The following is a 14,859-nucleotide window of genomic DNA, read 5'->3' on the forward strand; positions in this document are numbered from 1 at the left end:
ACCCAGGGTGTCCTCTCGCCATAGTGTTCGGGAAAACACAACAGTACGAGCAGACCAGACAAGAACACATATCATATTCTCTGCACACATCACATCCATGAGCATCCCATTGGCCAAAGTAAGTCACATGGCCAAGGCCCATGGCAACAAACAGGGAAGTACACATTGCTAGGAGGCCATGGGCCTTGTGGATGCATAACCCTACCAAAGGGGAGGAAAGAACTGGTACTAATAATCCCATTGCCACACTTTCTAAACAATCTTGAAAGGTAGGCATTAGGCTCTGTTCTTTCTTGATAGCTAAGAAAGTTGTGCCTCCAGAATTTAAGTCATTCATCCAGGTTGGATAGGCAGGATGTTTATCTAGCCGAATTAGAATCCAAATTGTCTGCCTTCTTTTGTCTCTACAGAGATGTAGCTTACTGGCGTGGAACAAGCATGCAGCTTTAATAATCATAGCCCTTCGTTATGCTCCCTTACAGATGTCAGTTCTCTCCAACGAAGGCCAGACCCAAGTTTGTCTCATCTGTTAGCACGATCATTTGTTTAGGACCTTCTACGATATTTCTAAAAGCTGTTTTTACTATTACTACACTAATAAATCATTTACCTGAGTCAGAAAACTCTGGCAAATTGAAAACAGACTTTATTAAAAACATCTCCTTCCCCCTCCAAGGCACACACAACCTCCTTGCCTACTCTGAGCCTCAAAGGTTGCCTGGGCGGTGGAATGGAAGATAAGGATGGCTGCACAGGAAGGGATCTGGATGAATGAAGCTGGAAGCTAATTCTTGAACAGGGAATTTTCTCTGTGCTCCACCCGCTCTGTGCCATCTAATTGCCAGACGGAGAAGCATCCTAACTGTAGGTCACGAAGGGCGAGAAGCTGCCTGATGCCAGCAGCCTCCCACATCCCTCCACCTGTTCACACAATAGTCACTGAAGGTCTGCCTGCTCTGGGCTGGGCAAAGGTGCCCGGTGCGCCCAGAACAAGACGGACTACGTACGTCTCATGGAGTTTACATTCTGCAGAGAGGGACAGGCTATCCCCCCCTGCCCCCCCCCCCACACACAAGTGAAAGCAAACAGGGTAATTTCAGATCCTACTAAGCATGGTGAAGAAACTAGCCTTGTGACCCCGGATAAGACACCAACTTAACCCTTCTCTGGGGCCCTCGGTGCCCTCATCCAGCATCTACAGGGCAGTTTGTTCAGTACAGATCAGTGGGGGGGGGGGGGGGCATTCTGGGCCCCTCTCTCTTAACCCTCCCCCAAACTAAAACTCCTGCCCTATTATTTCCCAGACAGGACTTAGTAGCCCAAAGGATGGCGAACAGAGGGAAGGGGAGGAGTGTACAGCGGTTCTTAAAAACAAAAGCCGAGCCCCCGGCGCCCTGGAGGAGGATCGGACAATGAGTGGGGCTAGGACATCCCTCGTTTGCTCCCTGGCGGCGCTTTGCCGGGCCAGGCGCCACCAAGGTCGGCTCTGCTCGCTTAGGGTCCTCGTGGTGGGCTGGAGGCTGGTCCCTGCTCTCCACTCCCACCCGGCGGGGCCAGATGCGGCTCCTCGTTCCTTTGCCCGCACCTCCCCCTGGCCCACGGGAAAACAGGCCTGATAGCAGACCCCGGGCCCGTTTACGCAGTTCGGGGCAGAAGCGGCGGGCGGGCGGGGGTGGGGGTGGGGGGGCCCGACTGTCCGTTCTCCGCCCAAGAATGGGCTCTAGGCGGCGAGAGGGGTCAGGAGGCTGTGGCGGCCCGGCTCCCAGACGGCTGCCCTGACTACGGGGCTCGATCGTGACGGGTCGGGGGTGGAAGGGGAGCGGACCCCTCCCAGCCCTGCCGGGCAGCGACCCAGACGCCGCCCTGGCCTCTGTCAATTGCCCCGCGCCGGCCGGGGAGCTGTGGGAGGACCAGACCCGACCTCCCCAGCACCGGGAACTTGCCCTGGGGCGGAGGCAGCTGAGCCCTGGGGGCGGGGAGGGAGCGCAGAGGGGACAAAAGCGCAGGGGCAGCGGGAGCCCGGGCCTCGCCGCGGGGACTCAAGTTTCCACCCGCGCAGGTTGTGCAACAGCCCGAGGAGCCGGAGCCGCGGGCACCTCGGAAAACAAACCGAGCCCATAAACAAAGCCACGTGGCCTCCGGGCCGAGGGGGTGGGGTAGGGGCCGGGCTAAGAGCAGGCGGCTCTTCCGGCAACAACGAGCGGCTGCCAGCGGCCCGGGATAAATACTGCGGCCCGCAGAGCGGCGCCGCAGCACCCCGCGAGCCCCGCGCGCCCCGCGCCCCTCCCCAGCGCAGCGCCCTCTGCCAGCGCGAGCACCCCGCTCCGCACCCCGAAACCTTCAGCCGCGCACGCCGGTTCCCTGCGGCCAGCCCCGTCGCAGGCCCCCGCACCCCGAGCGTCCGCCCCCGGCGGCGCGTCCCCGAGGCCGCCGGGCCGGTCGGGACCCTCAGTCTGTCGAGTACGTGGGTGGCGTCCGCTCGCGGTGCCATGCCGTTCCTCGGGCAGGACTGGAGGTCCCCTGGGCAGAGCTGGGTGAAGACGGCCGACGGCTGGAAGCGCTTCCTGGATGAGAAGAGCGGCAGCTTGGTGAGCGACCTCAGCAGGTGAGCGGATCCGCCACCAACTTCCAGCCCCCGCGAAATAGACGCAGCCTGGTTTCGGGGGCGCTGGGCGGGTGAACGGGGGTCAGGCAAGGTTGCAGTAGGGAGAGGAGGAGACCGTGACCCGACCCGGGGGATGGGGGTGGAGTGACTTGTCTGGTTTCTGCAGAGGTCGCCAGAGCACGGGATTCGGGGAATTGGATTTCTCTTGTTCAAGGTCAGCGTCTCCAAGGGGGCACGACACCTCACAGAACCGCAGGTCCTTCTGAGAACCTGACGACAGACGCGGATATTGTCCACAAACACTCAAACTTCACACAACTAGAGGGGTCCCCTGCCTTAAGGACACTGGAGTCGCGCGGTTTGCAAGTGTGGGGGGCGCGGGCGAGTGGGCCGCGCGCCTTTCCCCGCTAGGGTGGCGGGGCTCCAGGCGCCCAAGCGCCGTGGGGACAGTCGGGTGACGGCATTGGATGCGGTTTCCGCCGGAGCGCCGCCAGGCTCTTCCCACGCACAGGCGACCACAGAGTGGGCAGGGATGATGAGTAACCAGGCAGGGGCGGCCAGATGGCCCTGGGGCACCGGCGCTTGCCGGGCGGACTTTCGAAGCGGGTGTCTGGAGTGGGATTTGCAGAGCTGAGGGGGAGGGAAGACAGGAGGATGAACCCCACAAGTCTGCCTTTGGGAGGACCGAGCATGTGCACCTGTTCTCAGTGACGCTTTGGGTAAATTTTCTTTGTATAGTGAATGCACCCCTATTTCAGTTAGTGCTTGTCAACGGCAGAAAGCCCACCTGGCTTGGCTGAGCCCCCAGACTCTAGGTCCCCCATCTGAGCCCCGTCCGGTGGGAAATCAGAGGTCCGCCCAGCCGGGAGTCTGCTTGGTTCATTACACAGAAGCACTGAGTTAGGTGGTCTGGAATCTGTCGGTTCTCAGCGGTTGACTTCCAGATCCCTGGCGTTTGGCCCAGGTGAGGAGAGCAGCACGAGCGGGGCCAGAGGGGGTCTGTGCAGCCTGGCCACCCTTGGGTGCCTTTTCCCTCCACTTTAGTTGAAACCCCTGCCCCTCACCTCCTTAAACTGGCTGCAGTGGGGAGCGTTCTATCAATAATGGCCAGGTTCCCACTTACAGAGGCACCCGGGGGCCTCTTGGCTGACCTCCTGACACTTAAGAAAGCTATCAAGAAAATAGAGTTATTTTGGCAGCTTGACCTCCAGAACCCCCCATCTGTTTGTGATTTGCGAAGCATCAAACCCCTTGTCTCCCAATAGGGAAAAAAAAAAACAAAAAACATAATTAATCTTGAAGGCCCGGCCAGAAGAGACAAGAACATTGACCTCCATGCCAAAGACACTTGTAGGCATTTGGGGGAGCACCACAAAGAAATGTTATTTGTGGAAAATCAGAGAATTTACTCACATAAAAATAAGAAGAACACCTGCTGTCACCAGGCTGTCCTTTTAGAACTCAAGTTCCCAATTATGTTTAAATGACTCTGTCCCAGTAGAGCAGAGGCTGCCTTCCATCTTCCTCATTCCTAAGGAGCGATGATCCAGGATTCTGGTACTTTATTTCTGTGTAACAGTCCGCGTTCTTTCTAGAGGTGCAGCCATGATCTGCTGAGCTGTGTGGCAGTGACTCACCCCAGTGTAATCACAGGCTGCACCTCAGTGGGAAGCAGACCATTGGGTTCAGCAGGAGAGGATTTGAAATCCAGAGCCTCTGCTTCATGGAAGTATTCCCACTGTACCTGCTCCAGGTTTAGGGGTGCCTCATGGTATGGCAGACCTGAAGATGGTTTTAACTGAGCACAGGAGTCTAAGCTAGACTGCGATCTGTAGCTTCCCGCCCCCTTTGTCTCCTTCCTGAGTCTCCTGTGCTTCCTCCCATTTCACACCTTCTGAGCTAGAGCTGTCAAATTCACCATCATTATCACAAATGGTGATCAATATAGCGACTGCCTCTGGTTCTTTGATGAGTCAGAGTTTAAAAATCATTTGGCAGCTCCTAGCAAAGCAGCTGGCTGTTTGTTTGTGGAGTCCTGTATTTTTTCCCCCAGCAATTGTAAACAATCCCTTCCTTACTTAGCATGAGAAGTCTGCCAACTTTTCAAAAGCAGTTGGCCTTCTGAGACCTGGGCTTGTAGTCTCAAATATCGCCACTGTTTTCAGTCTTGGTGATGTTTCCCAGTGATGTCACGTTTGGGCTGAGTGCCTGCCTGCACAGGTGAAGTTGAATGCCTCTCCTGTTAAGAGAAAACAAAAGGCAGGCCCTTTCAAAAAGAGGGGGTGAGGGTGTCAAACAGAGGACTACAGAGACACGGTGCACTTCTCTAATTCCACACACTATTCTGTGAGCTGCCCCAACAAGAGTCAGGGATGAAGGGTGCCCTTGGAGTGTTTCAGCCTGCAGGCTAGTGCTCAATGTTGACTGGGGCTTGTCTGCACAGCACTGCTGCTCCGGGCTCTGCTGGCTGTTCTGTCTGCGATCCGAGGCCCTGGCCGTCTGAGGCTGCCTGTTGCAAAGCCCTCTGCAGCTAGGTGCCACGCAATGAGATCGTGCAGGATCTCAGATAAGCTTAAAGCAGGACCCTTCCCAAAATGTCGAAACTACCTAAGACCAAGAAGGTATGACAAGTGTTAAATCTGGTAGGACCGAATGAAAATGCATGGGGAGAGCTCAGAATGAGGTGGGGTGATCCAAGAATGCTTCAAGGAAGTGGTGGTTGAGGCACCTGAGACAGGTCTCAGGACAAGCCCCACTCCCTGCCACACCCCGCCCCCAGCTGACTCATCTCAGCCACCCGAGACTGAGACACCTTCTCCCAGCCCCAGTCCTGCAGCTGAAAACTCTGATGCTGCTTTCCAATAAGCTAAGGCTGAACCAGGAAGCAGGAAGTTTACCTGGGTGCCCTGGAGGAGTAGAACATAAGAAAATAAAAATAATATGTAAGATTTTTATGAGTGCTTACTGTGAGCAAAGCGCTGTGCTAAGAGCTTTATATACTACGCATTTTTTAAATAAAGCACTCTGGGTACCAGACTTGTAAGTTTGACAATTTGGGTGTGCAGTGGGACAAATTGGCACACAAACCTCATTGGTCTTCATCTACAACTGAGCCCTTTGGGGCAGCCATGGCTTTCTTAACTGGCATGTTGTTGCAAATGCAATGAGAAGTGGGGCTTTTTCCCCCCCTTCTCTCCCTTTATCTCTGCTGCCAAAATGGTCCTGCTTTCAAATCTTTCCACCTTTTCTGAAGTGGACTTCAAGTATCTCGGAATGTGTGATGATAGTACAGGGTGGTAGAGGCCTTTTTCTCTTATTCGAGGCCTGTGCTTGTACAAATCCACGTTAATAACAAGTGACTACAAAGTAGCAACTTACTGGCTATGATTAAACTCCATGAAGAAAGCAATCTCTTGAAATTGTTTTGCTTTTTAAAAATAAATACATACAATACATACACACATGTCACATATTCCTAGATGGTGGTGGCTTTTCTTGTTTGTTTTTTTTTTATCTGATTTTCCATTGGCTTTGCATTTTTCTGAAATCGACATAATTGAACATTCACAATAGTTTCTAACACTATGTTATTGCATAAAAGAAAACATATAAGCAGGTAACATAAAGAAACCCCATACGCCTCCCTCCCAGGCCCTACCTCTTGGGTCCAAAACCTAATAACCAGGCAAAAAGTGCAGGGTTTCACTTTGGCTGAAGTCTTTCTACCTTCTGCACTGAGAGAGCACCATCAGTTGTGTCAAATTCTTCTGAATCTAGCCTTGGGGGTGAGTCGCTTGGGCTTAGAGCAGGTTATTATGGTTTCTCTGAGGAAAGCAAGGGCTCACATGTTTTTGAGGAATGTTTTCAATTAGAAAAGAATAAAGCGAGATATAAATATTTACAGTTCCTAAGGAAGGTTACTGTCCATGGCCCAGGCTCTGAAAGTGTGCCGCTACACCTTACATGTGTGACAGAGAATAAGACAGCTCCCTTTTATGGCTCTTCACACGTGGAATTAGGCTGTAGGGTTTCATTCCTGGTGTGTGTGTGTGTTTTCTTTAAAAAGAAGCCTTCCTGTGGTATTTTTGCACACAGAGTGTCCCAGCTGCTTTCTAAAGCTGTTCTTGGCCTTAGAACTTCATGGATCGGTCAAGTGACCTTCCATTTTTTTTCCCTTCTCCTCAACGTTGATTGAAATTTCTTAAGTTAGCTTTAGGGACTCAGAGTTCTGTCCTGCCTCCCCACCCTGCCTTTTTCTGCCCCTCTTCTGCTGACCTTGGAGCAGATAACCGACTGGTTAGTGGTTTCGGGCCCCTCTCATTGTGCAAGTGGACTAGCACACACTCGTGTGTGATACAAAGTCTGGCCCCAAACATTCGCCCTTGGCTTGCTGAAACTTGTAAGAGGGGACATTTCTGCAGTAACCTCTCGGAAACCTAAAAATACCCTGAATGAAAAAGAGAAGGCTAAAGATATTAGGAAGCTTGGTAAATGGTATTAAGCAGGGCCCTCCGAGGAAGCTTAACAAATGACTGGTTATCCATCAAGCTTATCCCGATGGATCTAGAAACACCGAGAAGATTATTGGTGATGTCCCGTGCAAGCCTTTCAGCCAGTTACTTATTGTACTTATTGAAGTGCTGCTTCAGAGACTATTGTAGCCACAGGGGACTGGAACTTGCTCGAGACCCTCTTTTTTTTGTCCTTTACACAGTGTCCGCTGATTAGAGAAATGCAGGTGTGTCTGATTTTACCCCACAGGTGTATGTCCAGAAAAGATATAAATCAAATCACATTTTAAGTGCAGCAGAGGAACTCAGAAAATTAAAGGGCTAATATATTGGTGGTATCATTTTTTAAAAACCTAATCTATGTCTTACTAGCTAGCATTCTAACACCTGCTTTGCAAATACAGGCATCCCCCCTGGGCGCTGGGAGAGTAGGGAGCCCACTTTTTAATTCTACCTCAGTATTTCCCCTGCATCCAGTCCGTGGGAACCCTGCAGACAGGCTTTGAAATGACATTGTATAGTGGGCTAGAACTAGTCGGTCCCCCCAGGTGACAGCTCAGCCCACTTGGGAAACATCCACGTGACCCCGGAGGTCTTTGCAGCCCTTATGAACTTAGGAATCGTGAACTCAGCTTGTTTCCTTTGGGACCCAGGGTCTTCACCTCACAGCGTGATACCTAGTCCTTTACGGGAAAACTAAACAGCTAGCTCAGTTTATGAAACATCTCCTGAAAGTGGAGTTTACAAGTTGGATTTTTGTAGATGGGATTATGTTTTAAAGGCTTGGTGGAAGCATGCTAGTTAAAAGCAGGTTGGTTATATTTTCAATGGGAGACTTGTATGGTAGGAGAATTATATCTTTTGAAAAAGCAGCCGAGGGTGGGTGCTTTTGCAGAATGAGGGCATTGTGTGTTTCAGGGATACCAGCAATGCGCCCTCTCTCACTCCCTCCATTCATCCCTTTTGCTTAAAGTAACACTGTAGTACCCTGCGTGGCCTTTAGTGAAAGAGTCCAGTGCTCTGTTAAATACAAGGACAGGCACTGTTGGGAATTCAAAAGAAGCAGAAGCCCCCATCCCTGCCTTCCACAGAGATGTGACAATATCTGATCCTAAAAGAGGGCCATCTGTGCCTGGGTAAACTTCTTTTGAGGGATTTTTATTGTTGGGTTTGAGTAGCATGTGTGTTCGTGTTTCATAACCCAGTGAGTTATTTAGGGAAACAGCTCATGGTGAAGTTTGGCTGTGACAGAACATCCCCTCTCGTCTTGCTTTTCCTAGTTACCGCAACAAGGACGTATACAATAAGGAGAATCTTTTCAACAGCCTGAACTATGACGTTGCAGCCAAGAAGAGAAAGAAGGACATGCTGAACAGCAAAACCAAAACTCAGTGTAAGTCCTTTGTTTTGAACTTAGGAAGAAACTGTTTGAAGATTGTTATGATTTGTTCTTTGGGGGGGGGGATAATCACACCTCACGTTAGATATCTGCTTTGGTGTTTACTGTGCCATTGACAGAGGATACTGAGATCTTTGCTCTCAGAGACCTGACTGTGCATTTTATGAGCACAAGATAAATGTGTTCTTTATAGTCTTGTTTATAAGTCAGTTGCTGGTTGGGGTATTTTTTTCCTGTTTGTCACTTACATGTGACATAGTTAATTTAGCTATACAGTGATATGGTCAGCTGAATCAATTCCAACATGTACTTTTATCTCGAACTGTTTTTGAGGCTTTGATAATAGATTTCTCCTTCTTGTATAAATACCGGTAACATTTCTAGATGCTCTGTGTGAGTATTAACAGAGAGTATAAAGTTCTGTTAATAAGCAGAGATTACAGATCTCTGGTTAACCCATCATACTGCATGGGTCCCTCATGTTATCTGTTTTGTTTCTACTTTTTATGGCCTTGTCTAAGTTGTAGGCTTGGCATACAAAACCAAGTCATACTTGGGTATTAGGGTTTTTTCCAATTTGGAGCTATCAGACAGTAAATCTGAGTATTGAAGATTTGGAGTGCTTCAGACAGAGTGGACTGTAACTCCAGCATTTATACACTGCAGAAATTAGGCATTTGTATCCTCCGAGACTGGCGGTGGAGTTTTTGTAATTTTTTTTGTTGAAACTTTGTACAATTTGGAATAAATGAAAAAGGAACAAGTTTAAATAAAATCTTGGGGATGTTAAAGCTGGGTCTTTTTTCTTTTTGTCTCCATAGATTTTCACCAGGAAAAATGGATCTATGTCCACAAAGGAAGCACGAAGGAGGTGAGCACCATCTGTCCATCAGAGAGTACTTGGCTTCATGCCTCCCCCGTCCAAGTTAGGGGGGCCTGGGCAACAGTGTTCTTTCCCATCGTGACTGCCTTCTTGGGTGGTGGTGATGAGCAGCCCAGCAACTAGCCAGCCATCAGAGTTTGGGGCTCCAGAGACAGAGAGAGGGTAAACATCCCCCCTACCAATCATTCAGGAAGGTAACGTATGTAAAGATGTTTATAAAGATGCCTGCCTCAAATATATTATTACAAAGCCCAGCCTGTGGCTCAGGACCGTGCCTCCTTTTCATTCTAAGGTCTCTTTAGACTTCAACTCAGTTAAGGCTTAGCCCTGGGAAAGCTGGTTGCTCAGTATGGCAGAGGCGGTAGCGCCAGTTCAGAGTGAGGCGCTGAGCTAGGTGCAGAAGAGGACAAGGCACCGAAGTAGCTACATTTGTGTGGCACTTTATAAAACCCTTTTGTGCATATCTTCTCTCTGCACAGGCATTTATTTGCTCAGTTGGGATACAAAGCAGTAGGACAGAAGGATAGATTGTCTATCCTTCTGTCGAGGTCAGGGGCCTAGGAGAACATCTAGTTACCTCTATGATTTGAGGGGGTCACTGATGCACCTGAGCCCACCCACGTACTCAGAGCCAAGCTGGGACTATGAGTCAGGGCTCTCTACTCTCAGTTCCTCGTGGGTTCATAGGTCAAATACCAAAACTTCTTTTGCTGCTTCATGAAGCCTTAAAAATGCCTCCGATGATCACAGTGAGGAAAGCACTACAGATGCGAGGCCAGGTGGCCAGCAGGCCTGGCAGGTGGGTCTGGTTCTCCTCCCAGGAGTACGTTCCAGGGCCCAGCCACCATGGTCTCACACATCGTATATCCCAGCCTTTCCTTGATGAGCAACTACTTATGAATTTCTCCAACTACTGCGTGCAAAGGACAAGGGCCCACGTGGTAGAAGTCACCCGTGAGTCACTGACTGAAGCAGCTGCCAGCTCCACCACCCCAACATTTGTGGCTCTCAGGGGGTTCCCAGAAAAAGCATGTCATGGCACAAGAAAGGAGCAGGTGGTTATGGCTACCTAAGACAGGCATCAGGCTTGTTCAGTGCGGTCCAGGTGGATTATTCCGGAGTAACCTCTGCACCCCCTCTTCCCACGCTCAGCGCCATGGTTACTGCACATTGGGAGAAGCTTTCAACAGGCTGGACTTCTCCACAGCCATTCTGGATTCCAGAAGATTTAACTATGTCGTGCGGGTAAGTCTCAGGGACCCAAAGGCTCATCTAGCCTCTCAAGTTCATTGTCTTTTTGGGTTGTCTAGGAGTAGTTTCCCCAAAGAAGTAACTTTTTAGGACCCTGAGAACTTTGAGGAAAGCAAAAAATGGACTCCTGAACTTCCCCTCCCCGAACATACTTACATGGATCCTTAGGATGTTGGTTAGAGCAGCATTGCGATATGCCAATGTTGTGGGTTTGATCCTCAGTTAGGGCACATACATACGACATAGGATCAACCAATAAATGCATGGATGGGTAGAGCAACACATTGATCTCTCTCTCCCCACTCTCCCCCTTTCCCTCTCTCTCTCTCTCTAAAATAAAAAAAAAACCCTAAAATTTAAAAAGATGTGTCTGAGATTGGCTCCAACAGACGGGAACTGCCAGTGTACCGCAAGTGAGCCTCTCCCAGCACCTGTGGATAAATGGGAGCGTGTTGCAGCCAGCACGGGCTCTAACAGTGACATTAGTAAGTGAGAATGCAGCAGTAAACATGCCATAAAGCACCTCGGCTTGTCTTTAAAAACGTCTGCACCTCCGATTATTCTCACTATCCAATTCCTTGCCCTACTGCAGCTGACCGTAGGGGACCCCAGTGCATTCTGGGTTTAGACCACAAACTGGATGAGTTCAAAGCACCTCGGTGCTTCTTTCCCATGACTCCCTTCCACCTCCACCCCATATGACAACAATATTCAGTTGTGTGTTTACCCGAAGCTTGAAACTACCTGTTTGAACCAGTTGCCTTCCCTGTGCTTTTAATGAGCTTTAGCAAAATATCAGTAACGAAGATAGTAAAGCAAATCAGTCTAATCATGACTTTCAAGTCAGGGAGTCTTCTTAATTGGTTTATTAGTGTTTCTCCCCCTAAGACATTTTGTGCGTTTTTTGTCAGTGGTTCAACCTGGGAGTTGGCAGCTGTTTGGGTTTTAGGCTCAGAGGTAGGAGGGAATTTTCCCCGTGTGGGTGTTGGTTGATTTGGTTTTTATTTTTGCCTTCCTGGGTTGCTGTGCTTCTCCCTGCCGTGTCACTGAGTCAGATGATTGCAAAGGCTTGGCCAGAACGATGACATTCGGGCGCCCTTGAGGCCTGGATCATTCACCTGTCATATGGGCAGATGCAGGGCTGCCGTCCCAACTGACCCGATGAACACCCAGGCCCCCTCATAGGTTGGAAGCTCTAAGCTGAGCCTGTGACGGCATGAGCAGATCTGTCCACTCTTCAGCTGAACCCTGTTCCAGTCCAAAAGGGTTGCAAATAGGATACCGTCTTGATGAAATGTTCATGTCATTCAGTGTGACTCTGCCACCTCAGGGGAGGTCACTGCAGCCCGCAGCCCAGTCCAGGCTGCTTGGAGACAGGCCCAGGGAGATCTGGAAACTGCTGCTAAGAATATGAATAGTTTCCATCCTCTAGGTGTGAGAGCCAGACACCCAGATCTGGCGTCTTGATTACAAACTGGTCAGCAACAGGGACAGTTTTAGATGGTTCTCCTTCACACCTGTTATTCCTTTCACAAGAAATAAAATTAAAGAAAGGAACAAGGAGCATGACAGCAAAAATCTGTTTCATGCAATTGTGTGCATTCTCCTCCTTTATCCTTTCAATAACCCTATGAAGTGTAGGTACTTTTATTGTTTAAAGAAATGGACGTGTACAGCAACACACAATGTCTTGTCCAAGGTCACGAAGCTACATAAGTACAAAATACAGATCTGAAACATGGCAGTCATAGAGTCCACACTCTTAACTCCAACAGTAAGTTCTGTGCAAGCAGGGGACCGATAGTAAAATGTCCTGCGGTCAGGTCCCCAGCTCCACTGCCTTCACTGGTTCAGCCTCTCTAAGACTCAGTTTCCCCCTTTGTAAGAGGGACTTAGAATAATCTTGACCACACGGGGTGGCTGTGAAACTCAGTCGTATGCTCCATGTGGAAATGCTCCGCAGACAGACCGGAAGCTATTGTACAAAGTCAGCTATTGATATTTTTTATTACCTACTTACCAAAATTATCATTGAGTTCCCCTAAAGTACCTTTTTAATTTAGCTGATAAAAATGTTTTTCTACTTAAAAAAGTAATGTTTAACTGGGAAATCTTGCAGTTGATTAAGACGGCCCAGGGAATTTGTGGCTGATAGTGTCTAATTGCAAACTGCATCAGGAATGCTTTTACATGATTTTTAAGTCAGAGGGGCTGCTGTGCGCTTTCAGATTTGTTAAGTTCAGAAGTAGTGGAAAAATAGTTCTGTTTTGGAAAGAACAATCTTTTTTTCCCCCTTCACTGTTAGAGCCCTCTGTAATTTGAGAAATAATATGTTATTTTTATGAAGAGCTTAAAACATTTTAATGACAGCCACCACATTTTGAGGCTTTTCTTCTAAGGAACTCAATACACTTCTCATATATTCTTCTTATCCTTACACCAACTTTGCAAAGTAGCTTGCCAGCATGCTATCCACATCTTACTACTTTGACCTAATGGTTTCTTAATGCTACAACAGTTCCTTAGTTCCAGTAAGAAACTGGACCAACTTTTGAAGGCCTTTAAAGTTTTTTTTAAATCTCTTTAAAGGCAAAGTACATTTTTTAGACATGTGTTGCATTTCTGCAGGCTGTCATTCCCAGAAAAAATAGACATTCAGAGGGAATGAAAGAAATGGCCAACACAGCTATATCAAAATGTGATCATTGTTATCAGTAAGCACAAAATTCTGTGGAATTTTGGGGATCAAAAGTCTTGAACATAAACGGCAGAGGTTTTATGTGGCATTTGTACCTGAGCTGTCCATCCGCAGGCTACACTCATTGCCACTGCCCCCTCCTCACACACCCGCAGTGGCTTAAATACGATTTTTAACTGTGGGTTTTAAAGATGATTTAAAATCTTTAAAAGCAACAACTTAGTCAGTTATGAACAGTCATTTTAAAAAATGTGTTTTGTTTACACCATGCCTCAAGACCAACACATTTTGGAAATTCCCCTGGGGTTGGGTGGCAGGGGCTGGACTGGTAGCGGTACCACAGGAGAGAAGTACAGACTAACTCACCCAGGGCGCAGGGAGGCCAGCAGAGAAAGTGAGTCTGCAGTACCCAGGGAAGGTTTACTCTGCGACGTGATCCTGCTGTGGCCCAGTGGTTCCCAGCCCCAGCCGCCTATCAGGATGGCCTACGGGGCTAGAGCCTACCTCTACTGTGATTGATTTAATTTGATGAAGTGGTGCCCAGGCATTGCTACTGAAACTTATCTACCAGGTGACCCCAGGGGGTTTTCAAATCTGCAAACCAGCTCAGAAACACTTGGGGGCTCAGATGTCCATTTTACACATGAAGTTTTTAAATAAGACACCAAGGCCTGCAGGAGAGGGCTTTGGTGCTTTCTGCCAAGATGGTCCTCCCAGCTCTCTGTATGGAATGAGAATGTGGCCACATACATAGTAACTATAGATGCCATGTTCAGACCAGGAAAGTCCTGGAGAACCTTTAAATACCAGTTTCCTGATTGGGATGAACTGACCCCCACCCCCACCCCGCCCCATAGCTAGCAGATCAAGAAGGACAAACAAAAGCTTACAAACCTACTACTCCCTTGTCCCTCTGTAGCAGAGAACTCCACAACCTAAACCAATGCACTTTTTAAACTTTTTTTCTGCATTACCACTCTAAGTCTATTTGAATGTTTCCAGCAAGTTATGCATTCCTGCCACCCCTAAAAGTCTTTTCCAAAAACATGTTTTAGTTTAAGTTGACAGGCAGTTTGGCAAACAGAGGCTGAAATATGGCATTGTGACTCAAGTGCAAACCCAATGCCTTCAATTAAGGGCGTGCTGTTGCCAAGGCCCTGGTGGGTCGTGATGTGCCTGAGCAGCCCAGCCCCTCGGCCACAGTGACCTTGCATTAATTTGGTGCTGCACACACTTGGTGGCCTTCCTTTGATGGATGGTGGCCTCTGCCACTAGAGTCATAAAACTGGTGGTATCTTTTTCCATTGGGACTGAGAAGCTGAGATGAAGGGAAGGTGGCCAACCACCTCGATGGCAATAAAGTCAAAATAGCAGAGCCATGAGCCTGTCTGAAAATGGCCCGTGGAAATGGTAAAGAAGGGCGGGAACACACTGCAGGGCAGGTCTGTCACTAAATGCTCATTAGGCTGCTAGTGATTTTACAGGACAAAAGTCTGCAGCTCTCAGAATTCC

At 49.0% G+C, this 14,859-nt stretch overlaps 1 protein-coding gene across 2 annotated transcripts in view; it reads left to right on the top strand.

Annotated features, from left to right (window-relative positions):
* Positions 1-2,171: 2,171 nt before the first annotated feature.
* The window catches only part of FBXO32 (F-box protein 32), a 32,625-nt gene continuing 19,937 nt past the window's right edge, over positions 2,172-14,859 (top strand). The window contains exons 1-4 of one of the 2 annotated variants that reach the window (XM_053660935.1): positions 2,172-2,588; positions 8,397-8,509; positions 9,337-9,386; positions 10,551-10,643. In XM_053660935.1, coding sequence (XP_053516910.1) covers positions 2,569-2,588; positions 8,397-8,509; positions 9,337-9,386; positions 10,551-10,643 — 276 coding nt within the window. In that variant the 5' untranslated portion in view covers positions 2,172-2,568. Of the gene's footprint in view, positions 2,606-8,396; positions 8,510-9,336; positions 9,387-10,550; positions 10,644-14,859 lie in introns of both variants that reach the window. The other variant, XM_037166440.2, reaches the window with a different exon arrangement.

This window comes from Artibeus jamaicensis, unplaced genomic scaffold (genome assembly GCF_021234435.1).
Source record: "Artibeus jamaicensis isolate MK-2021 breed Jamaican fruit bat unplaced genomic scaffold, CSHL_Jam_final scaffold_916, whole genome shotgun sequence".
Lineage (NCBI taxonomy): Eukaryota > Metazoa > Chordata > Mammalia > Chiroptera > Phyllostomidae > Artibeus > Artibeus jamaicensis.